Below are 26,211 nucleotides of genomic sequence, written 5' to 3'. Positions count from 1 at the left end.
CCGAAGGCGTTGCGTTATGATGGGAAAACCAGTTGGCTATCCTTTAAGCGAAAGTTTGAAAGTTTTCAAAGGGTGATGAATTGGTCGGAAGACGAATGTAAAGATTATCTGTTGTGGAGTTTAGAGGGCAAGGCTCTTGACTTCTTCACTATTACTACAACAGAAAATGAACGCTATTCATTTCGTCGTTTAATGAAGTCCTTGGAGTCTCGTTTCGGTACCAAGGAACTTCGTGAGACGTCGAAGGCTAAGTTCCGTCAGGCTGTTCAAGGGCATGAGGAGTCGCTGGAAGACTGGGCTGACCGTGTGCTTACTTTAGCCACACCAGCATTTACGGACCTTCCAGAAGACCATATGCGGTTAGAAGCGATTTCCCGGTTTTGCCAGGGTTGTAATGACAGAGAGGCAGCCAAGCATGCTTGTTTAGAAAATCCTTTAAGCATGGAAGAAGCTCTCGACCTGGTTAAACAGCACCAATACATATCGCTGGCTGTAGATGGCAAAAAGAACAGACGAGGCCGAGAAGACGTTTCAGTAAACGTGGTGCAGGCATCTTCAGAAGTAAAGACAGAAGAGCTTATAGCATCTGCTTTGAAAGAATTTGCCAAGAAAATGAACATTATCCCGCCTTCAGCCGTGGTAAGAGAGACACAGCCTGGTTGGAAGCCACAAAGATGGGGACCTTCAGCCGGGGTAAAGGAGACACAGCCTGGTGGGAAGCCACAAAGATGGGGGCCATGTTTTCACTGTGGAAGGATGGGTCACCGGAAGAGAGATTGTATACAATTTCAGGAATTGTTGAAGAAAAAAGGATATAAGACCGAACGTTTAAACGACAAGGGGCTGGACGGGAAGACCACACGTCCGAGCCCACAAAAGTGAAGACTGATGGTCTACCAGAAAGGTCGGTTGGGAAGAGAGAGATAGGGGCGACTTCTAATGGCAGGGTCTGTGACTCGCCAAAGGTTTTCAAGAAATCCCAACAGATGATATCTCAGCAAAAACACCAACAACATCAAAGTATAAAGAGCGTTGATGTTCCTAAACGACCAGTTAACTGTGGACCACAAGTGAATCAATCAGCTGTTACAGATTCATGCGGTAGGGTCTTTGACTCGCCAAACATGTTAGAAGTACCAAAACAGGCTGAGGAGGGGAGTAGTCAGAATAGCACACAGTATACTCCGCCAGTTTCAGTAAGAAGTCCTGTAGGTGGGGCCTGTGGCTCGCCTACACGGAAAAAGCAAATGCAGAAGGATCCAGTGAGTCAACAGGAAATACAGTCCAGTTTGCGTCAAAGTGACGACGGTAAAGATAAGGAGTCCACTGAGCAGGGGACAAGCTCTGGAGGGCCAAGTGACTCAATAAAGATATGCCGGGTTCAGGCAGGTTCTTCTGAAGTGCAAATCACGGTTGGTGATTTATTACTGAATGCAAAGTTGGATTCGGGGGCAGAAATTACGATTCTTTCTTCAAGAATGTATGATAAGTTGAAGAAAGCTCCGAAAAAGGTCCAAGATGTAGTAATGCAGATGGCTGACGCAGAAACGGCTCTTAAAGGGTTCATAACAGCACCTATAAGTATGAAATTGGGCAGCCGTTGCTTCAAAGAAAGGATTTATGTGGCTCCAATCGTCGATGAAATGCTTTTAGGGCATGACATTTTGCATCATCTAGGAGTATTGTTAGATATGCAATCAGACACGTTGATACTGGATGGGGAAAGAATACCAGTTAGCTCTAGTTTCAAAGAAGGGAAGCCGAAGGTGACTAGAGTGATGTTGAAAAAGAGAGTGGTGGTGCCACCTTATTCGGTGGTACGCTTGCCTTGTAAGTTAGATGCACCCATGCCCAGTGACTACGTTGTCGAATCGTTGGGGACACTTAAAGTTCTGATGCCAAGGACAGTTATGGCAGCCAACAGGGATCCATTGGTGTGTTTCATCAATGTTAAAGAGACTTTTGCAACATTGAGGAAGAACACGTTGATTGCAATGGCTTGTGAGGTATTTAGTTACCTTGAAGGGTCACAAGAACCTGATGTTTCTTATAGTAACTCAGGATTAAATGTCTCCGCAGTAAGTGAGAACCAGTTAGGGGAGATGAAGACATCTTGTTATCAGCTCCCAACACCAGAAACAGATGGGAAATCTAAAACTAGCCTTCCAGAACATCTTAAAGGCCTTTATGAGTCATCCATTACATGCCTCAATGAAGAACAAAGCCAGAAATTGTATGCATGCTTATCGGAATATCAAGATGTCTTTGCACAAGATGATTTCGATTTGGGAACTTTTACGGGAATCGACCACAAAATCGATACCGGAGATGCAAAGCCAATTAAGCAGCGCATGAGACGAACACCGGCTTGTTTTATAAATGAGGAAGAAGGGCATTTAAGAAAAATGCTAGATGCAGGCGTTATTCAAGAGTCTGTTTCTGATTGGGCGTCATCACCAGTTCTCATACGGAAAAGAGATGGTTCGGTCCGGTGGTGTATCGACTACAGAGCCTTGAATGATGTGACTGTTAAAGATACATTTCTATTACCGTTGATTGAGGATTGCCTAGACACCCTTGCGGGAAACCTGTGGTTTTCAAAATTGGATGCAAATTCCGCTTATTGGCAGGTTCTGGTCAATCCTGAAGATCGAAAGAAGACTGCGTTTGTGACCAAATATGGGTTGTTTGAACATGTGCGTATGGGTTTTGGAATGAGCAATTCTCCCGCCACATTTTCCCGGGTTATCAACCTGGTATTGCGTGGGCTTACATGGAAGACGGTGCTTGCGTTCCTAGATGATGTCCTGGTCCTAGGTCAAGATTTTGATAGTCATTTGAGAAACTTGATAGACACTTTACGTCGATTCAGACAACACGGTTTAAAGTTGAAGCCCCGGAAATGTATTCTCTTTCAACGGGAAGTGGAGTTTTTGGGCCGGACAGTTACCAGTAACCAGCTGAAGATGACTTCAAAAGATATACAGACAGTTGCGGAGTGGCCCGTTCCAGTTTCATCGAAAGATGTAGAAAGGTTCCTTGGATTGGCTAATTACCATCGTTCATTTGTTAAGGACTTTGCACAATTGGCTCAACCTTTATACAATTTAACAGGAAAGAATAAATTTCGGTGGAATGAGGAAGAACAAGAGTCTTTTGAGGCATTAAAGAAGGCACTTACTCATCCGCCAGTATTGAGCCTTCCAAACAGTAAAGATCCATTTATTTTGGATACAGATGCTTCAGACGTGGCCATTGGTGCTGAACTTATCCAGTTGCAAAACGGGGAAGAAAGAGTTATTGCTTATAGCAGTCTGTCTTTAACCCCAGAACAGCGAAAGTATTGCACAACCAGAAAGGAACTATTGAGCATTGTAAGATTTACCAGTCATTTTCGGTATTATTTGCTGGGGCAAATGTTTACAGTGCGAACAGATCATTCCAGTCTGACGTGGTTACTGAAGTTCAAGGATCCCCAAGGACAGTTGGCTAGATGGATTGAAGAGTTGTCCCAATACCACATGGTTATTCAACATCGGCCGGGTAAGAAACACGGCAATGCAGACAGTTTATCCCGAAGGCCTGATGATCTGGTTCCCTGTTCGTTTTACGTAGCGGGTATTCGTCCAGAGCACTTGCCATGTGGGGGTTGTCATTACTGCAAACGTGCGGATGAGCAATGGGGTAGTTTCACTGAAAATGTGGATGATGCAGTTAATTTGTCAAATTTCACAAATAAGCAGGTGAAGAAGGTTTTGGTGGAAACTGTATCAAGTACAAGTTCCAGTTTCAGTGCGCCAGTAAATGACAATGGTTTAGTCCATAATGAGGATTTATGATTGAGTGAGGCTCATTTTGATATCATCAACGTGAGTGATCAGTGCATTAAAGTGTGTAATGTAAAGGTGATGCAAGAAAGTACTGCAGAAATACCTACGTGTTGGGGTTTTACCCTGGAAGAACTACAGGTTGAGCAGAGTAAGGATAAAGATTTGACCATTATTATCGAGTGGCTGTTAAAGGGCAATGAGCCTGATGAAGGAATTTTATTCCTAGCCAGTCCAGAAGCCAAGTACTACTGGGTGAATAAAGAACTGTTCCAGTTATCGGATGGTGTGTTGTTTAAACAGAAACTGAGCAGTAAAGATCTGGAACTAGTGGTACCCAACAGCCTTCAAGAACAAACGTTGGTGTGGCATCACGATATACCATCATCAGGTCATCAAGGTGTGGCTAGAACTAAAGCAAAGTTGAAGGAAAAGTTCTTTTGGGTAAGATTGTCCAAGGACACTGAAACCTTTGTGCTAACCTGTCCCGTGTGCAATAAGAATAAGAAGAACAAACACTACGGGAGGGTCCCAATGACTATGTATCAGGCTGGAGCCCCGATGGAGAGAGTGCACATTGATTTCATTGGCCCATTACCCAAGACCAAGCGAGGAAATGAACACTGCCTGATGATGGTAGATCAATTCACGAAATGGGTGGAATGCATACCATTACCCTCACAGAAAGCGGAAATAACTGCTCGGGCAGCAGTCGACGAGTTTTTCTCTCGATTTGGGTTCCCCTTACAGTTGTTCTCTGATCAGGGGCGTAATTTCGAAAGTAAACTGTTTGAAGCATTGTGTAAAGCACTTCATATCCATAAGGCAAGAACTACACCTTATAGGCCTTCTGCAAATGGACAAGTGGAACGCTTTAACAGGACATTGATGGATGCTGTGAGGTGTTTTTTGGGGAAATCTCAAATGAAATGGGATCTGCATGTGCAACAGATAGCTGGAGCAATTAGAGCCTCAGTTAACAGGAGTACTGGTTTTACCCCAAATATGCTCATGTTGGGCCGAGAAGTTACTACCCCAGCGCAACTCATGTTTCCAAATGTGCATGATAAACATGAGGATTGTGAAACTTACGTGGCAGATTTGGTTATAACCATGAAAGAAGCTCATGCGTCAGCTAGGTCCACATTGGAGACTTCTCAGAAACGCATGAAGCACTATTATGATCTACGGATCTTACAGCGCCCATATTCAGAAGGAGATGTAATATATCTTTTAGATACTGCAACTCTGAAGGGCAAGGCTCGTAAGTTGTGTTCACCTTGGAAAGGCCCAGCGGTTATCGTTAAGAAGTTGTCGGCTTACCTGTATCAGGTACGTTTGCGCAATTCTGTATCGATAGTAAACCAAGATAGGATGATGCCATGTAGAGATCGCAGTCTCCCAGAATGGATTGCCAAAATTAAAAGGGGAGAGACATCCGGAACTCCAGAACAAGAAAGTGAAGTGGATAATAAAGAGTACTGTGTTTGCAGGAAGCCGTATAGCGGTAGATTCATGATTCAGTGTGATTTCTGTGAGGAGTGGTATCATGGATCATGTGTCAATGTAACGGCGACAGAGGCGCTTGAAATAGATAAATACACGTGCAGGGCCTGTAAACAAAAATGTTAAGATGCTAATTTAGAATTTCTGTTTCAGATTCTATCAGCAGATATGGCATCAGCTAAATCCACTAAAGATTTTCTGTTGGTAGCTGAAGACTACCTTAGTCGTGGTCAGGTGTATAGACCGGCAGGAGAGTTTGTCAAGAAACTGGCATTGTGTCCAAGTTGTTGTGGGGGAAAAAAGGAAGTGGAGCTTTTATTGGGAGTGGTCAGCCGGATGGTAGCTCTGGTGAAATCACAGTCAAACAAGCCTGGACGGCGGAACGTAAAGCCTAACACCGCTTGGCTGAAGGAAACTGCACAGTCACTAGAGACGTACCAGCTGGTCGGCCGTGATTGGATAAGTTCTCACGTATGGAAGCTCCCATCATTACCTCCACCCAAACAGCAGGAATATGATCCAACTAGGGGACAGAGGGATATCCGATACCCTAAAGTAGCAGAATTGTTACAAGCACCGGGGGAGGATGAAGTCTTGGACTATGAGGATTTGGATGAGGAAAAGTTGTTGGCCTCACCCGTTAACAGTAACAGTACAGCAGGAAGTCCTCGTAGGTCGCCTCGACTCCTGAAATCTGCCTCTCATACTCCTGAAATAAGGAAAGCTCCCACAAGTACGGAGGCCAAGCCCATGGAAGAGGAAACGGTGGTGACTTGTAGTCCGACCGCGGATCGCCCTACAGAGGCCCAGCCCATGGAAGTTGACGGCACGGTTGTGACTGGTAGTCCACCCAAGGACCGTACTTCTGAATTGCAGGACAAAACAGCGGTGAGGGCTTGTAGCTCCACCCTGGATGTTTCAAGAATGTCAACTCTCCAGAAAGAGAAAGTGCAAGTGGCAAGTTCAGAAGGGGCTTCTAGCTCTTCTGAGGACCGGTCTCGATTCCAGTCGGCGGGTGCGCGTCCGAAGACTTATAGTCGTCGCGATGTGGAGGAGCCCGTTCGCCATGTACCGATGAAGAACCCGGAGTACTCTGTACGGACATCACTCCAGACAGGTGCAAGGTCAGAAGGGGCTTATAGCTCTTCTGAGGATCGGCCTCATCGGGTCCAGTGGGCGGACTCACGTCCGAAGGTTTATAGTCATCGGGATGTGGAGCCTGCTCGTACAGTAAAGATAAAAAACCCGGAGTACCCAGTGGGGATTTTGAAAAGGAATTTTCCGGTGGGAAAGGGAGAAGAGTTGGTAATTTCCATGCCAGTGCTTAAAAGGGTTAAGACCTGCGATCTCCTTGCCCACGCCAAAGAGAAGGCTGAAGAGCGCCGGGAGGGGGAAAAGAAACGTAGGAATCGCGGGATGGAAAAGACATGCTGGGTGCCGGGTTGTATGGAGAGGGCGAAGTATTTAAAAGCCCATGCTTTTATTGTGCACATCCCTTCCATATTCAGCGAAACGCTGGATTCTACTGATGAGCGATTACTCAGAGGGAGGAGGAGTGCACTAAGTCAGGCGGGAAGATGGCTTTTAGGTAAACCAGTTACGCTGGATGAGTTGGTGGCGTTTGTTGTGGTGCAGAAGATGCTTAGCACACTGGACAACACATCAATCTCGGAGCGGCAGGAGGCAGCTATGAAGGAGTTTTGTAAATTCCTTCATGAGCCTATTCCAGAGAAAGTTACCTTGGTACCGTGCAACTCTGTTGGTGCGCTACTGCACTGGAAGGTCTTGTTACTCCTTGCAGCTAGTTTATCAGAAGAAGAGAGGGCCTATTGGGTACTTAACTTCCAGGCCCCTGAAGATGCACAGCCGGTTGCCGAGGCCATACCAATCCAGCCTAAGTATCCTGAAGCGTTTGACGCCCATTTCCACCTTGACAGGACACTGCACAGGTTACAGCTTCAGCAAGGGGGAATGCAGGACATGATGGATGCAGTTCCGGTAGAGGAGAGTAGGCGAACATCCCTTGTAGGGGTCGTCTCTATCTACTGTGACCCAGAAACCTACCCGACGGATCAGCACCTGCGTGATTTGCCGCAATACATCTCCGTTGGGGTGGGTATCCATCCACGTCATGCGCGTTATAGCGTTGTTCGGGTTAATCAGGCAGTGGGAAGGTTCCAGAACCTGTTAGCGAATCCTCGCGTGGCGGTTTTTGGGGAAGTTGGACTTGATCACTCAGAGCCCATGAAGTACTGGGCATATCAAGTCGAGATGTTGGAGAAGATGTTACCGTTCTTGGAAGATAGACATGTGCTAGTGATTCACTGCCGTGGAATGGAGGGGGATTGCGGTACAGAAGCGTTTCTCTTGCTCCTCCATGTCCTGAAGAGGTATGTGCGGACGCATCATCCGATACATCTGCATTGCTTCACTGGCAACAGGTATGTCCAGGATCGGTGGCTAGAGGGGTTCCCACGGACATACTTTGGGTTCACCAACAAGGTTAGGACATTCTCTCCGGACCAGATCGCGGCTCTACAAAATGTCGAAGATAGTCGCCTTCTCCTGGAGACGGATGCTCCTTATTTTCCAGCACCTGGATCCAGAGTATCGTCACCCAGCCAGATATCCACAGTGGCCGAGGCGGTGGCAGCACTTCGAGGAACTACTGTGGAACATGTGTTGGAAATCTCCGTGGCCAATGGGAAACATCTGTACCAGTCCCAGTAGAGGTCAGTCAGGCTTTAAGCTCACTGGTCCTCATTTAGCGGGTTCCAGCTGGGTTTATAACTCGCCGGATACTTACAGTGTGAAGAATTAAGCCTTCTCCAAGAAAACACTTCATCTATTGGTTTCCAGCTGGGTTTATAACTCGCCGGATACTTACAGAGTGAAGAATTAAGCCTTCTCCAAGAAAACACTTCATCTATTGGTTTCCAGCTGGGTTTATAACTCGCTGGGTATTTATCCAATCCAGTAAAGTAGAAGTCATTGGGTCTGTGGCTCATGACTGAAAAGCAACAGAATCCAAGCAGTTGCGACAAAGAAGACGGCCAGAATTAGGGCTAATAGCTCTAATTGGGAAAATCCTGACCACGGACTAAGGTAGTGAAAAACAGTACTTGAGAGAAACCCGCATCTGGTAGAGGGACCATCTCTGTGGAGCGACTTGTAGTTGCTGACCCCCTCATGCAGATAACCCCCAGTCTTGGTAAGGTCCTTTTTTCATAAAGTTGGGGGGAGTGTTGTGACGTATCCAGTACGGTACGGGCGGGTATGGTAAGTACGGGTTTTACCCTCACTCTTGCGGAAGTGGGGTATACAAATTGCTTTTCACGGTCTCTTACGATCCAGCACTAGACGAAGCAAGACGTGTCCTCAGGAATAGGTATATCCCAAGCCCTGGCCTGTTTCTACAGTGTAATAGTTATAATACCACTAGGTTTACTTTATAATTAACAAGATTATTAAAGTAGGATCAGTTATGATACAATTATAATCAACAAATATTAACTTGAACTTTAATGAAAATCTCCGAAACAAAACGCAAAACACAATTTTTTGTTCGAACGCGTAAATTAACTTTGCCGACAGCAGGTTATGTCAATTTCCAGAATCATCAGATAATTACTTGGAACCGAACAAAATTATTGTTTCTGAAGGAAAACATTAACGACCTCATCGGTCCATTGTCGGCCCGCTTACAGTAAAATTAACCACAAGTTGCATACTTATTATTGACAAAATTTGTTTTGTGGTACAAATATATATATTGTTTAATATTTCATTAAAAGTGTTGCATATAACATGACTTTATTGTTAATTACATACATCGGGCGGCGAAACAGATTAACATCCGTAAGGCATTAGGCCGATTTTCCGATATAAGGTTTTGCTACCAATATCTTTCCGATAGTGCTGACTGAAATAGCATTAACAACACAAAATAATCAGCATTCATGTGGGGGATCCTACAGCTAGGTGCGAATGAGGTTTCCTTTTATACTCAGCGTCTAAAAAGACAGGAAAAAAACTGTCAAGTGTATGGGTGTGAAAAACATGTTGAAATTTAGAAAAGGAGACACTTTGTATCTGCTCACAATGCCGAATTGTTCAACAAGTTATTTTTATTTTTCAGGGGAGGGCCGTTTGCTTGTATAGGTTCGAACTTAGTTATCATACGTTTAATAAATATAATGATGCAAAACTCGGAATCAGTTTTTATCCAAGGTAAATTATAGTTAATAAGATTGTTCGCCGAATGACTCGGCGTCATATCACCAATTTCCTCCGCATCATGCAGTGGCCTGACGCGGAGTTGAGATGCGGCGTGTCTCGGAAAACAGACGCGGCGACTGGGCGACCAGATGGTAGAGTCCAAGTCGACTCCGCGAATACTGATGCTGTCAGTCTCCCCGGATCGCGTAATTTGTTGGTTTTGCGTGAACTGTACTGTACATAATTGAACTGGCATAAATATACTAAAACATCTCAACATCTAGAATATACATATTATGGTTATTTACGAGCATGGAAAATGTTCGGTGTTACTTTTTCTTGCAAATAACTATAACGAAAATTTGCAAATCTGAAAAAAAAAATCAATTTTGTCAATTTATCAAACCGTAAACAGGTCCCTTTAAACAGGAATTTAACGTTATGATCATGACCTCTATCGGTCAAGATTGACATAAGCAAGTATTTAACCATGTTCGCAAGTCACAAGTATAATTAATGTGGGTGAGTAACGGGGAAAGTCCCGAAATACTGATTGACTTTTCATGTATTACGTGACACAATACATACTCAAAATAATAATGATCTAAAGAAGCTTTAACAAGGATAGAAAAAGTTACTGACTTTCAGATTCAGATAGCTCTGCCACTGTTGGCCGCTCGCTGGTATTTTTGCGGTCGGCGTGCTGAAATTTCATTATGAACCATCAGAAGATAATTTGATTACAGTCCACACAAAGTATATATTTTGAAATAGTATCAAAACTTTAACCTCAAACCTTAGAACAATACTCTACAAAAAAGTACCTCATCTCCAGTTCATGAACATGACTAAAGATTGACTTGGAATGACTGTAATATCCAAGTAAACAAGGAGCATACATGTTTGGTTCAAGAAAGATTCTAATAGCCCATGGAAATCCAGCTGTGCATGGTTGATAAAAAGTTGATTTACATGTCAAGCTAGATCTATAAAATGTGTTTTAAGGCCGACATTTTTCAATGAAGGAACAAGATGGTATATACTAGTTTTAACTAGTTTGTGGGATATCAGTGTCTTTCAACATATATTAAAGACTAATTTGCGACTTAGGCATATACAGTTCATCACCATAAACAATAAAGCTATAATGCCAACATAAATATGCATGCATCAACATAACAACATAACAACCCATGCGAAAGACGTCGGACCTTGGACATACCCGTAAAAAATAAATAAGGTTCGATAATTGACCTTGGACATACCCGTAAAAAATAAATGAGGTTCGATAATATTTTAGTACATACCCGTAAAAAATAAATGAGGTTCGATAATATTTTGGTAACTGTTGGACCTCGTGTCCGCCAAATAAAAAAACAATATGTAAACCATTGGTTAAAAATGAACACAAAACTTGAAAAATGTAAAAAAAACAAAAAAAAAACTATGGACTGGCTTATATTAATTTTACTTAAACATTCTATTTAAATTTAAAAAAAAACGGATTTTAGCAACCAGTTTAAGAAACCAGTAGAAAAGTGATTATTGTTTATATTGTATTAATATTCGCTCTATATCTCGACCTCACTCGCTACTAAATTTCTCAGCAGGATCTCAAAATAACAGCCATCACTAAGGAAATTTGTAGACACTAATCACTGATATGACTAGAAAGTGAGCGGCATTTACAAATTACACAAAAGCAATTAACAATTTCCCCAAATAGGCATGAAAAGGTACTTTTGTACTTAAACTATAGGCTAAATACTTTATTTTACATTCACCATTCACCACTTGAAATGAAAATTGGTTTTGAGAAAATCCCCAAAAAGATGTGCATTCCAAGTTTGATGTCTTTTAAAAAATTCTCTTAAAAACAGTGTTATTAAGTAGAAACATGAAAATGAAATGAAGTTACAATTGATCTTTCGCAATTTATTATATACTTTTTATAATTCACCTATTAAGATATAAAAGAATTTATAAAAAATGATAAATAAATATTTGACAGATATGTCTTGTAAAAAGACACAAATAACATCAACAGTATTTTATGCAGTTTAACTTAACGATTGTCTGCAGTTGACACCAAAGAATTTTTATATTGACCTTATGACTTACCCCACATGACCCCGCTTCTGACTCAGTTTAAGGCTTCTAATATATCTTTGGGACAATAGTTGTCAACAAGTTTCATAAAAAAAGGGAAATTTATGTAGCCTCTAAAGTGTTCACAAACTTTTTCCTTAATGTTACCTTGTAACCTTGTTTTAACACAGGTGTCGATGTTGGCAGAGATATCATTGGGACAAATGTTTGACCAAGGTTTATGAAGATTGGGCAATAAATGATGCATGTAGAGTGTTCACAAGATGTTTATTATCCCCCGCAAAAGGCAGAGGGATATCGAATTGGTGTTGTCCGTCCGTCGGTCATTCCGTCTGTTAGAAAATTTAGATATTGTCAAGTGTTATCAATTTGCTAGTTTTATTTGACCTACTTACCTTATCTTTTATCATACGTGAACCAGTTTCTTACTCTGCCGAGAAATAAAAAGTTCGAACCAAGTTTCAAGATGACTGGGCAAGAAATTTGACCTCTGGATTTTAAACAAGGCAAATGGTGAAAAAGCACCATGCACACCGTACGACAACAACAGACAAAAGGCAATCAAAATAGGTCACCATAAAAGTGTTGTGCCCAGGTGAACTAAAAACAGAAACCAGCTTTATTGTAACATGTAGAAAAGACAAATATACAGAGAGGATAAGATGATAGTACTTTAAGTTTAAGTGTATTAAAAAACAGTTACTTGTGTGTTTAAACAATCTTTTAGGAAAGTGGTTCATGGAAACCCAATGAACATTTTTGAAAAATTAATCTGAAAGTCAGTTTGTGAGGAGACGTTTTAAATATTGAAATATAATATCTATAACAAAAAAGTGACCCATCCCATTTGTTGCCATTGAATAAAAATCTAAATGACTTAAATTGTTGAAGCTGTAAAGATGGTTACTCTAGAAACCGGTCTGTTAAATACAATTGAAATCTGATCATCTTAAAACAAAATGTTCCATATAGCCATGACAGACACAATTTGGCAGAGGGTCACCAATATAACATCTGTGAAAACTAATGGTTTTGCTTGGCAACCATATGTTTAAAGATATTCCATTTTAATGGAAGACATTTTGTAAAAGATCAGAACAGAAACATTCCTGCCAATTTAAGCCACGTTTGGCTAAATGGAGGCACTTGAGGCAAAGTGTATAGGTATTGGTGGAGACCATGATCTGACTTGAGGCAAAGTGTATAGGTATTGCATTATCCTTATCCGATTCGCGCGTTTCAACCTGCAGACGGAACTGCACGCCCTTCATGGCAGTATATTCCGAATTAAGGCAGTTAACATTCACATAGATACCTGTCTCTTTCAAAGGGTTCCAATTGAAGTCGATGGAGTCCACATTTCTTGGTTCTACCTTGATGAGGCCATATGAATTACGTGTGTCTGTAAGCAAACCGCCAAAAATGAAGAATGGTTCACTGGGGCAAAAAACACAACTTGAACTTTGTCACAACTTTGACCAATACCCCTGCACCACTTTGTCATCTATGTTCAAGGTAAATAATAAACCTGCGAATTATTTGGCATAAAAATTGAGTCTTCAACATCTACGCTTCCGCACATTGCCATTTAAAAAAATATTATGAAATAATAATGTGTGGGAGCAGTTCGCTCCACAAACTTACAATTTATGCTACTGCCATGCCCATGTCTAAGTTCAAGGGCACAAACCCAAGAATTGCATGAATCATCTGGCATAATAACGTGTCAAGCATATCTAGCCTGCAATATGCGCTCCTGAAATTTTATACGAGACATATTGATTTCTAAATTAATGTTATGTTTTAACCCACCTAAAATGAAGAAATTGAAATAAAATTAGAATCATATCGCATATTACCATTTTCACGTGCAAAAAGATGAAACCACACCAACCCCACTTGCAAAAGCGCTTCATTGTAACGGATGAATGATTTTATCGTGTTTCATGCACAGAATATAGTCAAATGATTACACATGCACTTTTAAATCAAAATCTTTACTCATTACTGCGATATATGTTTGAAAAGTGTTGCTTAGAAAAGTCTCAAAGTGTATGTTTCAACAAGACAAAACAATATAAATGCCTCCATATGTTTGCCATAGTCCTCATTTTAGTGGGTTACCCGTCTGTGAGCTCCAGTGCAGACCTGTCCTATGCTGTGTCTACAATTGCTGGGGGCCGGCCCAGGCCTCGTTCAAGTGTGCAGACGGCGTCACCATAGAGGGTGCACTACAGATTATGTGTCTGTGCAACGGCACCTATGACACTGAGCAGCCAAACTGTGGTAATTCTCTTATTATTTGATAAACTATTTTCTTGTTAAAAACAACGTGTTTTGAATTTGTTTGTAAGGAGTACTAAATAAGTTTAGTGTGAAGACGTGTGGATTTGGAATCACTTTAAGAACAATAATAACAAAACAGCCATTATGTACTTATTCTTATGAAAACAATGGAACAATTCAAATTTAGCTAGTTAGTATTTTGTTAGCTGACCTGAGCATATTGATCCTGATCACAACATGTTAATGGTGAGCTATTGTGTCATGCATTGTCACCATTTAGCTTGCGAAAATTCTAGTAGAAGTTACATGTTTGTCCAAACAACAAATATGTGTCAGACCTTTCTTTCGATGAGTATCTCGCATGAATTTAAAATGGTTCCACTCCATTTAAAACATGGTTGCCAGGGACCGGGGATTTTTTGCAATATGAAAACATGTGTAACCCAATCAACATAATTTTCAGTCAAACATTTTGTATAAATGATATATTAACTGACTTTGAATCTTGTTACTTTTAGCAAGATTTAGTTTTTTTGGGTAAAGACTACACAAGTCCAACATTTATGTGTCTTACTTTGTCATTGACCTTTAATTATGACCTTACATATTGCATATGTTACATCTAATAAAAATTATTCATGTAGCTGAAGAGAGTTTTCTGAAAAAGTATTTAAAATGAGGACTTTCATGCAGACTGACATAAGGTAGTCATGACTTACCAGATATCCGACCTTAGTTCAGTGGGTTCGCCCATCAAATGGAACTGGAGATTTGTTTTGAGAATGTATTTATTATTTTACTGATGTGTGTGCATCAACACGCAAAAGATTTGTTAAACTAAATTTAACTAATTGTCAGGGTAGATATAACAGTGAAATTATAACTTTATCTTGTACTGGAAACTTTCGTAAATTTCTGTATTATTGTTTGTGTATTTTGTGTCCAATTCTAAATTTATTTTAAATATTTAGTTATGAGTTTGCGTTGTTATTTTTTTTACTCATAATACAAAAGCATTTTTCCTGATATTGTATAATTATTATGCCCCTCTTCGAAGAAGAATGGGTATATTGTTTTGCTGGATGTCGGTCGGTCTGTCTGTCGGTAGAGGAGTCTGAATGTCGATAGACCAGTTCGTTTTCGATCCATAACTAGTCAACGAATTTGCCGATTGGCTTGATACTTCACATGAGCATTGGCCTTGGACAGTTGATGACCCCTTTGAAATTGGGGTCACTAGGTCAAAGGTCATGGTAACTGGCACAATAAGTGGGAAAAGTGTTTCTGATCAATAACTCGTCAACGAATCGACCGATTGGTTTGATACTTCCCATGCGCATTGGCCTTGGAAAGCAGATGTCCCCTATCGAATTTGGGGTCACTTGTTTAAAGGTCAAGGTTACTGTCACAATTAGTGTGTGAATTGTTTGCGATCAATAACTCGTCAACGAATTGACCGATTGGCTTGAAACTTCCCATGCAAATTGGTCTTGCACAGTAGATAAACCCTATTGAAATTGGGGTCACTAGTTCAAAGCCCTGTTTGGAGGGCATATGTCTCCGACCGCGGAACACTTGCTTTGTTTGATAATCATTTTAATTATAATAAATGTATTTATATGTATTCCCTGTTATCTTGTTTTGATATGTTCTACAACGCATTATTTAAATTAAAAAAAAAACAAGTTTAAATAATTGAATCGCAATAAAACCTTAAACCTTGCGTTACCTTTTGAGCCGGTCTCTGGGAAAATCGGTCTTAATGCACATGCGTAATGTGTCATATTTGAGTAGCCTGTGAAGTCCGCACAGTCATATCAAACAACATTATAATAAACTAATTTAATAAGCCTGTGTTCTAGGCCGAAATTCGATGTTTACAACATTCATTTACACGGTTATGCTGCACGTGTTGTGAAATTTTGGCAGCGATTTCAGACGTATTCAATAATGTATTCTTAAATCTTAAGATATCGGCACAGACTGCAAGAAAAACTGTCTTTTGTGCACTAAAGAGTTTTAAAATTATATTTCAATAACTTGATATTTTTGCAAAAATTAAGTTCTTGACGGTGTGTTTTCAATCTAGCAAGCCCTTGTGTAATCATCTTTGAACCCCGTTGATCCTGCACCCTGGTTGCTGTATGACGTCTGATTTAAAGGACGCCAACATGTAATAATGGCACGTGTATGCATAAATTCGTTAGGACGACAAAGAAGAAGTTTGTACAACCCAGACCGACAACTCGATACATAAATATCTTATACTTTTGCCCATTTGTCGGCATCTTGGCGTTTCTGATTTGTTGTTCTGCATGTCGTAATGTAAGGTTTGAAGGACATCACATAGGAAACACGGAAGAATACACGGACTTTTGTTTAAAGATCGCAGCCGTCGCGATAAAAAAAGTTATTGAAGGAAACCCGTCAACAAATCTGTTGAATACTTACATCACGATCGAGAATTTGGATGTACAAATATCATTTTCTCTCAAAATACACCGTATTGACGCACATGTAAAGTAAAATATGCCGGTAAATAAAATCAACTTTTTTCATTTTCCCGACGCCGTTTCATCTCTAATAACTTATGTATTGCTGACAAAATTGGTTTACCCCCCCCCCCAATTCTGGAACTGACTTTTTAAAGCACATTTTAGGACCTGATTTCCATATGACAATATGTTAAAAAGTTTTACACGAAATAACAGTCGTAAATGAATTCCACATTGGTGCGAATTTTTTTAAGAATTATTTGGAGAGATCAAGAGTTATTGTATTTATACATTTTTATTAATTGTTATATTATCAGTTATTATTATTATCATATTTTTCTTACATACTTAATGCTAGACTTTGGTGTGCGTAATAAGGCATTTGACGGTATCATTTACATAGTGGAATTCTTACCCGTTTACTTCTACACATATGAACATACTAGTGTTTGAATATGCCTCAACGGAATAATATGCTTACTAAATGGAATACTATGCTTACTTTGTCCCGGTATCAATACACCAGTTAAAGACGTTGAGAATACCAATATTAAAAAAGAAGTAATTACGAAGTATGTAATGATCAAGCACGGGGGAAAGGTATCGACTGCAGCAATGAAGGCACTATGCCAAAAGATCAAGGATAAGAAGAAACGGCCCAAGGAGTGGACCCAGTCACTGGTCATACCACTACCAAAAAAAGGGCGACCTCTCACCACGCAAAGAGACTCCATAATGCCAAGAGCATCAATGATGACAAGAGCCACACTGATGCCAAGAGCATCAATCATGCCAAGAGCCACACTGATTTCGCGAGCCTCGCTGCAGACAAGAACCTCGTTGCTGACAAGGGCATCACTGATGTCAAGAGCCTGGTTTAAGACAAGAGTCTCTCTTATGAAAAGAGCTTTGCGGACAAAAAGAGCCTTACTAATCTAAACTGCTCGACTGATGACAAGAGCCTGATTCAGTACAAGGGCATCATTAATGTGAAGTGCCTTGCTGGCGTATACAGTCTCACTGAAAAGAAGAGCCTCATTGACGTCAAGCGGCTAACTGAAGACAAGGGTATCATGGTGAAAAGAGCAAGGGTTATAAAAAGAGCGTCAATGCGGACAAGAACCTCACTGATGTCAAGAGCCTTACTAATGTCAAGGACAGGACCGGGAACAAAATCCTAAATGATTAAAAGATCTTTTCTGATGTCAAGAGCCACACTGAGGGACAATCATCGGGCCTATGACACGAACCTAAATGAAGACAATAGCTTAACGCATACCAAGGGCCTCACTAATATCAAGGGTCTTTCTGATTACAAGAGCCTCGGAGAAGATGAGAATCAGTGATCAACATCCTTGCTTACGACAGGAATCTCGCCAATTTTGAAGGCCTCACTAATGACAAGAGCCTCACTATGGACAAGAGCCTCACTGCTTACAAGAAATTCACTTCTTACAAGAGCCTTGTTGACAACAAAAGCCTCACTTCTGATTAAAGCCATATTGCTGACAAGAGCCTCACTGATGACAAGAGCCACGCTGATGACAAAAGCCTCACTGATGACAAGAACTTCGCTGATGACAATAGCATCGCTGATGACAAGAGCCTTACTGCTGACAAGAGCCATACTGATGACAAGAGCCTCGCTGATGGCAAGAGCCTTACTGCTGCCAAGAGCCATACTGATGACAAGAGCCTCGCTGATGACAAGTACCATGCTGCTGACAAGAGTCTTACTGATGATGGGAGTTTCTATTGAGGATAATGACCTAACTGATGACAAGAGCATAGCTAATGGGAAGAGCCATACTGCTTACAAGAGTCTCGCTGATACGAAGAGTATCACTGAGAACAAGGGCCTGATTGCTGAAAAGAGCCTCACTGCATACAATATCCTCAATGATCTAAAGTTTCAATAATGACAAGTACCTCACTGATGACAATAGTCTCGCTTATTACAAGTACTTCACTGCTGAGAAGAGCGCCACTGCTGACAATAGTGCTGTCAAGTACCTAACTTAAGACAAAATCCTCATCGATGACAAGAGCCACACACAGACGGTCTGTCTGTCGGTAGAGGAGTCTGAATGTCGATAGACCAGTTCGTTTTCGATCCATAACTCGTCAACGAATTTGCCGATTGGCTTGATACTTCACATGAGCATTGGCCTTGGACAGTTGATGACCCCTTTGAAATTGGGGTCACTAGGTCAAAGGTCATGGTAACTGGCACAATAAGTGGGAAAAGTGTTTCTGATCAATAACTCGTCAACGAATCGACCGATTGGTTTGATACTTCCCATGCGCATTGGCCTTGGAAAGCAGATGTCCCCTATCGAATTTGGGGTCACTTGTTTAAAGGTCAAGGTTACTGTCACAATTAGTGTGTGAATTGTTTGCGATCAATAACTCGTCAACGAATTGACCGATTGGCTTGAAACTTCCCATGCAAATTGGTCTTGCACAGTAGATAAACCCTATTGAAATTGGGGTCACTAGTTCAAAGCCCTGTTTGGAGGGCATATGTCTCCGACCGCGGAACACTTGCTTTGTTTGATAATCATTTTATTTATAATAAATGTATTTATATGTATTCCCTGTTATCTTGTTTTGATATGTTCTACAACGCATTATTTAAATTTAAAAAAAAACAAGTTTAAATAATTGAATCGCAATAAAACCTTAAACCTTGCGTTACCTTTTGAGCCGGTCTCTGGGAAAATCGGTCTTAATGCACATGCGTAATGTGTCATATTTGAGTAGCCTGTGAAGTCCGCACAGTCATATCAAACAACATTATAATAAACTAATTTAATAAGCCTGTGTTCTAGGCCGAAATTCGATGTTTACAACATTCATTTACACGGTTATGCTGCACGTGTTGTGAAATTTTGGCAGCGATTTCAGACGTATTCAATAATGTATTCTTAAATCTTAAGATATCGGCACAGACTGCAAGAAAAACTGTCTTTTGTGCACTAAAGAGTTTTAAAATTATATTTCAATAACTTGATATTTTTGCAAAAATTAAGTTCTTGACGGTGTGTTTTCAATCTAGCAAGCCCTTGTGTAATCATCTTTGAACCCCGTTGATCCTGCACCCTGGTTGCTGTATGACGTCTGATTTAAAGGACGCCAGCATGTAATAATGGCACGTGTATGCATAAATTCGTTAGGACGACAAAGAAGAAGTTTGTACAACCCAGACCGACAACTCGATACATAAATATCTCATACTTTTGCCCATTTGTCGGCATCTTGGCGTTTCTGATTTGTTGTTCTGCATGTCGTAATGTAAGGTTTGAAGGACATCACATAGGAAACACGGAAGAATACACGGACTTTTGTTTAAAGATCGCAGCCGTCGCGATAAAAAAAGTTATTGAAGGAAACCCGTCAACAAATCTGTTGAATACTTACATCACGATCGAGAATTTGGATGTACAAATATCATTTTCTCTCAAAATACACCGTATTGACGCACATGTAAAGAAAAATATGCCGGTAAATAAAATCAACTTTTTTCATTTTCCCGACGCCGTTTCATCTCTAATAACTTATGTATTGCTGACAAAATTGGTTTACCCCCCCCCCCCCAATTCTGGAACTGACTTTTTTAAAGCACATTTTAGGACCTGATTTCCATATGACAATATGTTAAAAAGTTTTACACGAAATAACAGTCGTAAATGAATTCCACATTGGTGCGAATTTTTTTAAGAATTATTTGGAGAGATCAAGAGTTATTGTATTTATACATTTTTATTAATTGTTATATTATCAGTTATTATTATTATCATATTTTTCTTACATACTTAATGCTAGACTTTGGTGTGCGTAATAAGGCATTTGACGGTATCATTTACATAGTGGAATTCTTACCCGTTTACTTCTACACATATGAACATACTAGTGTTTGAGTATGCCTCAACGGAATAATATGCTTACTAAATGGAATACTATGCTTACTTTGTCCCGGTATCAATACACCAGTTAAAGACGTTGAGAATACCAATATTAAAAAAGAAGTAATTACGAAGTATGTAATGATCAAGCACGGGGAAAAGGTATCGACTGCAGCAATGAAGGCACTATGCCAAAAGATCAAGGATAAGAAGAAACGGCCCAATGAGTGGACCCAGTCACTGGTCATACCACTACCAAAAAAAGGCGACTTCTCACCACGCAAAGAGACTCCATAATGCCAAGAGCATCAATGATGACAAGAGCCCCACTGATGCCAAGAGCATCAATCATGCCAAGAGCCACACTGATTTCGCGAGCCTCGCTGCAGACAAGAACCTCGTTGCTGACAAGGGCATCACTGATGTCAAGAGCCTGGTTTAAGACAAGAGTCTCCTTTATGAAAAGAGCTTTGCGGAAAAAAAGAGCCTTACTAATCTAAACTGCTCGACTGATGACAAGAGCCTGATTCAGTACAAGGGCATCATTAATGTGAAGTGCCTTGCTGGCGTATACAGTCTCACTGAAAAGAAGAGCATCATTGACGTCAAGCGGCTAACTGAAGACAAGGGTATCATGGTGAAAAGAGCAAGGGTTATAAAAAGAGCGTCAATGCGGACAAGAACCTCACTGATGTCAAGAGCCTTACTAATGTCAAGGACAGGACCGGGAACAAAATCCTAAATGATTAAAAGATCTTTTCTGATGTCAAGAGCCACACTGAGGGACAATCATCGGGCCTATGACACGAACCTAAATGAAGACAATAGCTTAACGCATACCAAGGGCCTCACTAATATCAAGGGTCTTTCTGATTACAAGAGCCTCGGAGAAGATGAGAATCAGTGATCAACATCCTTGCTTACGACAGGAATCTCGCCAATGTTGAAGGCCTCACTAATGACAAGAGCCTCACTATGGACAAGAGCCTCACTGCTTACAAGAAATTCACTTCTTACAAGAGCCTTGTTGACAACAAAAGCCTCACTTCTGATTAAAGCCATATTGCTGACAAGAGCCTCACTGATGACAAGAGCCACGCTGATGACAAAAGCCTCACTGATGACAAGAACTTCGCTGATGACAATAGCATCGCTGATGACAAGAGCCTTACTGCTGACAAGAGCCATACTGATGACAAGAGCCTCGCTGATGGCAAGAGCCTTACTGCTGTCAAGAGCCATACTGATGACAAGAGCCTCGCTGATGACAAGTACCATGCTGCTGACAAGAGTCTTACTGATGATGGGAGTTTCTATTGAGGATAATGACCTAACTGATGACAAGAGCATAGCTAATGGGAAGAGCCATACTGCTAACAAGAGTCTCGCTGATACGAAGAGTATCACTGAGAACAAGGGCCTGATTGCTAAAAAGAGCCTCACTGCATACAATATCCTCAATGATCTAAAGTTTCAATAATGACAAGTACCTCACTGATGACAATAGTCTCGCTTATTACAAGTACTTCACTGCTGAGAAGAGCGCCACTGCTGACAATAGTGCTGTCAAGTACCTAACTTAAGACAAAATCCTCATCGATGACAAGAGCCACACACATTAAAAGAGCCTCACTGAGGACAAACGCCTCACAGATGACAAGAGTCTCATTTCTTCCAACAATATCACTGATAACAAGAGCCACTTTTCTTAGAGAAAAAGCCACTAGAGTCATGCTGAAGACAGGCGTCTTGCTGTTGACAAGGGTTATGCTGAGGACAAGATCATTGCTAGAACAAGAGCCTTGCTGAGGACAAGAGCCGTATTGAGGAGAAGAGTCTTACTGATCAAATATGACTCACATAAGAGTCTCACTGCTGACAAGAGCCTCGCTGCTGTCAAATGATTTGCTTAGTATAAAAGACTTACTGTTGACATCAGCCTAATTGCTGAAAAGAGCCTTGCTAAGGACAATGTCCTCACTGATTTCAAGCGCCTCACTGATGACAAGACCCTTACAGCTGACAAGAGCCTTGCTTAGGACAAGAGTCATGCTGAGGACAAGGGCCTTGCTAAGACCATAAGACTCACTGCTGACAAGAGTTTCACTGCTTACAAAAGCCTTACTGCTAACAATAACCATGCTTAGGACGAGAGACTGGCTGGGGACACGAGCCTTATTGATGGCAAAGGCCTCACTGATGACAATAACCTCACTGATTACAAGAGCCTCGCTGCTATCAAAACCCTTGCTGATAAAAGTAGACACCTTGAAGACCATTGCCTTTCTGCTGAAAAGGGCCTCATTGCTGACAAGATTCTAACTGTTAACAAGAGGCTAACTGCTGACAAGAGCCTTGCTGAGGACAGGGACACAAGCCTAACAGATGAAAATGGCCTCACAAAAGACAACAGTATTGCGGTTGACAAAATCCTCAATGAGGACAAAAGCTTGGCTGAGGAGAAGAGCTTCACTTAAGAAAAGGGTTTAACTGATGACGAGGACCTCACTGATAGCAAGTGCTAAGTTGAAAACAACATCTTCACTGATGACAAGACAAGAACCTCAATGAGGTCAATGACCTTACTGAAGACAAGAGTCTTATTAGTGAAAAGGGTCTCACTGAGGACAATTACCTTACTGATGACAAGCGCTTAATTAATGACAAGAACTTACCTCATTAACAATTGCCTCGCCGATGATAAAAGTCTTACCTGTGACAATTGCCACAATGATGACAAGAACTGCCACACTTATTACAAGAGTATCTCTGATTATAACAATGATATTCGCCTGTCTGATGAAAAGAACCTCACTAATTACAAGAGCCTTGTTAATAAGAAGAGCCGTGCTTATGATGAGGGCCGCCCTGATGAAAAGAGGCTGGCTAATGACAAAAGCCTTCCAGATAGCAAGAGCCTTGCTGATGACTAGAAACTCCATGATGATAAGGGTCTGCCTGATGACAACGGCTATATTGAGGACTACAGCCTCACTGAGAAATGACCGGACTGATCACAAGGGTTTTTCTGAAGACATGGGCCTTGCTGATAACAAGAGCTTTAACGATGGCAAGAGTCTCTACGAAGATAAAAATCTCACTTGTGACTAAGGCCTAATAACAACACAAACTGCCACACTGATGACAAGATTCTCTCATGCCTGATAAAAAGAGCCTCGCTAAGTACAAGAACCAGATTGATGACAAGAGCGTAAGTGATGATAATGGCCTTGCTACTGTCAAAAGCCTCGCTGATTAAGAGGCTAACTGATTCAAGTTTCAAGAGCCATGATTGAGACGGGGGACTCCTCGATGACAAAAGCCTCGCTGATCACATAGGCAATGCTGATGACAAGGGCCGTCTGATGCCAATGATCTTTTGGATGACAAAGGCCGCGCTGAGATCACAATGCTCTCGGATTACAAGAAGCTAACTGATAACAAGGGCATTGCTTGTGACGAGAGACTCCCTAATACAGAGAGCCGTTCTAATGACAAGGGTCTCCCTGATGACCAGAGCCTGTCTGATGACGAGAGACTCCCTGATGACCAGAGCCTTTCTAATGACGAGAGGCATCCTAATGACCAGAGCCTGTCTGATGACGAGAGACTCCCTAATACCGAGAGACATTCTGACTGATAACAAGGGTTTCCCTGATGACCAGAGCCTGACTGATAACAAGGGTTTCCCTGATGACCAGAGCCTAGTTGATAACAAGGGTTTCCTTAATGACCAGAGCCTGGCTGATAACAAGGGTTTCCCTGATGACCAGAGCCTGGCTGATAACAAGGGTTTCCCTAATGACCAGAGATAGGGTGATAACAAGGGTTTCCCTGATGACCAGAGCCTGGCTGATAATCAGGGTTTCCCTGATGTCCAGAACCTGGCTGATAACAAGGGTTTCCTTGATGGCCAGAGCCTGGCTGATAACAAGGGTTTCCCTGATGACCAGAGCCTGGCTGATAACAAGGGTTTCCCTGATGACCAGAGCCTTGCTGATAACAAAGGTTTCCCTGATGACCAGCGCCTGCCTGATGACAAGGGTTTCGCTGATGACCAGAGCCTGGCACATAACAAGGGTTTCCCTGATGACCAGAACTTGCCTGATAACAAGGGTTTACCAGATGACCAGAGCCTGGCTGATAACAAGGATTTTCCTGATGACCAGAGCCTGGCCGATAACAAGGGTCTCCACGGTGTTTATTGTGTATTTGAGCTAACGTAGTAGTGCGGAGGCTGTCGTGTTTGATGTTTTGTCTGTTTTCATAAGTGTCGAGTGAATCAAGATGACTCTGTTTGTAAGGTAGTACTTCAAGGCCATATAGCATTCTGAGGGATAACGTATGTAAGCCAAATTTGTGCTTTTGTATACTGTTTTCACCGTCGTTCCAATGTAAGCCTGCTCCTAGGATGGAGTACACAGTTCTTCTACCAACATTAACTTTGTCGATTTTTCCATACTTTTTTCCTGTTGGTACCCAGGCGTATTGTGCTTTCTGTTTCAGGTATAAAGAGTCCATCACATTTTTAGGTTTTTTCCACCTGCTTTTCAGAATGACCGGAAACAATACAGGCACTTTTAGTAGCGTTTATGTCGTATCTGTTTTGTCAACTGAACTTTTCCACTGTTTTCAACATTTGGTTAATTTCTAATTAAGAGAGCGAAATAAGTGCTATATCATCTGCGTAGGTAGTATGTAGCATTCGGTATTGCCTATCCTAGCTTCTATAAAGTCTCCTTCCAGTTTCAGTAGGAGGAGATTGTTGTAACGTTTTCAAAACTCCATTAAGAAGATGTAACCCTGTCTTTCACTTTGTAGGATGTTGAAAGTACCAGAAGCATGCCCCGACCACTTGACATAAGATTGCATGTTGCATGGATCTCAGTATGGACCATTCTGAGAGTGGTATTCCATCACTGAGTAGATTTTGGAGTAGAATATCGTGATTTACTAGGTCGAACGCTTTCCTTGTGTCCAGCATAATGATGGCGATGTTCTTTTTGTTCATTTTGCTTCATGGATACATTTACTGGTTAGGAGCGCCAATTTTACAGATGAGCTGCCCTTTGTAAATCCTGTCTGCAGTTTGACTGAGCTGTTTAGAAGATCTTCTTTTGTCTTCCGTTCATGAAGTTTTCGATAATTTTAGCAATACATGTGTAACCGCAATTCCCCTGTAGTTATCTGGGTTCTGTACATCTCCTTTCTTGTATACGGGGGTAATGGTATCTATTATAGACTGTTTGTGATGTTTTTCTGTTGGAAGATAATCTTAATAATGTTCACAAGTCCTGATGTGAGCGCCGGGCCTCCTTGCTTGAAATCTTCAGGTGGAAAACCCATGAGATCAGGGGCATTCATATTATTCGTGTTGGATATGCTTGTACGTACTTCTTTATAGTCTGTCAGGGGTACTGGGTATTAAAATTATTTGCCAGCACAGAAAAAGGCTGCGATGTGTTGTTTTGCTTTTTCATAGTTGAATGGGTTGTAATTATTATCCTGATTTGGCGTTGCCATGTCTTCGAAGTGGCGAGCGCCCTGTAAGATTTCTTCAGAAGCGGTAAGTTTGGTTCTTCCCACAACAATTACTTTGATGGTATTTGAATTTGTGGATCTTTTTTTCCTTATTAGTTTGTGGCACATGGGATTAGGGTGTTAGTTGTTCGTGATGTCTTTTAAAGTTTGGTGTTGGGATTCAGATTTGAATACATGTACTCTCTGCGCTTTACGTAACTTTTGTTTAGCCCTTTTTCAGTTTTTAAGGGATGGTATTGACTTTTTGGGGATATTTCCATATCGAACATATCTCCGTATTTATAGTTCATTTAGGTTGCACTAAAGTCTTTGTATCACACACTA

At 41.2% G+C, this 26,211-nt stretch overlaps 1 protein-coding gene across 3 annotated transcripts in view; it reads left to right on the top strand.

The window, feature by feature from the left end:
• The window catches only part of LOC127879508 (uncharacterized), a 155,631-nt gene that overhangs the window by 2,533 nt on the left and 126,887 nt on the right, over positions 1 to 26,211 (top strand). For 2 of the 3 annotated variants that reach the window (XR_008049127.1, XR_008049128.1), the window contains exon 2: positions 5,487 to 8,544. Coding sequence is in view for 1 of the 3 variants with exons in the window: in XM_052426378.1 (XP_052282338.1) it covers positions 5,502 to 8,063 (2,562 nt within the window). In the remaining 2 variants the exon portion in view is untranslated. Of the gene's footprint in view, positions 1 to 5,486; positions 8,780 to 26,211 lie in introns of those variants that run through there. The other variant, XM_052426378.1, reaches the window with a different exon arrangement.

This window comes from Dreissena polymorpha, chromosome 4 (genome assembly GCF_020536995.1).
Source record: "Dreissena polymorpha isolate Duluth1 chromosome 4, UMN_Dpol_1.0, whole genome shotgun sequence".
Taxonomy (NCBI): Eukaryota; Metazoa; Mollusca; class Bivalvia; order Myida; family Dreissenidae; genus Dreissena; species Dreissena polymorpha.
This window is presented reverse-complemented; position numbering and strand designations above follow the sequence as displayed.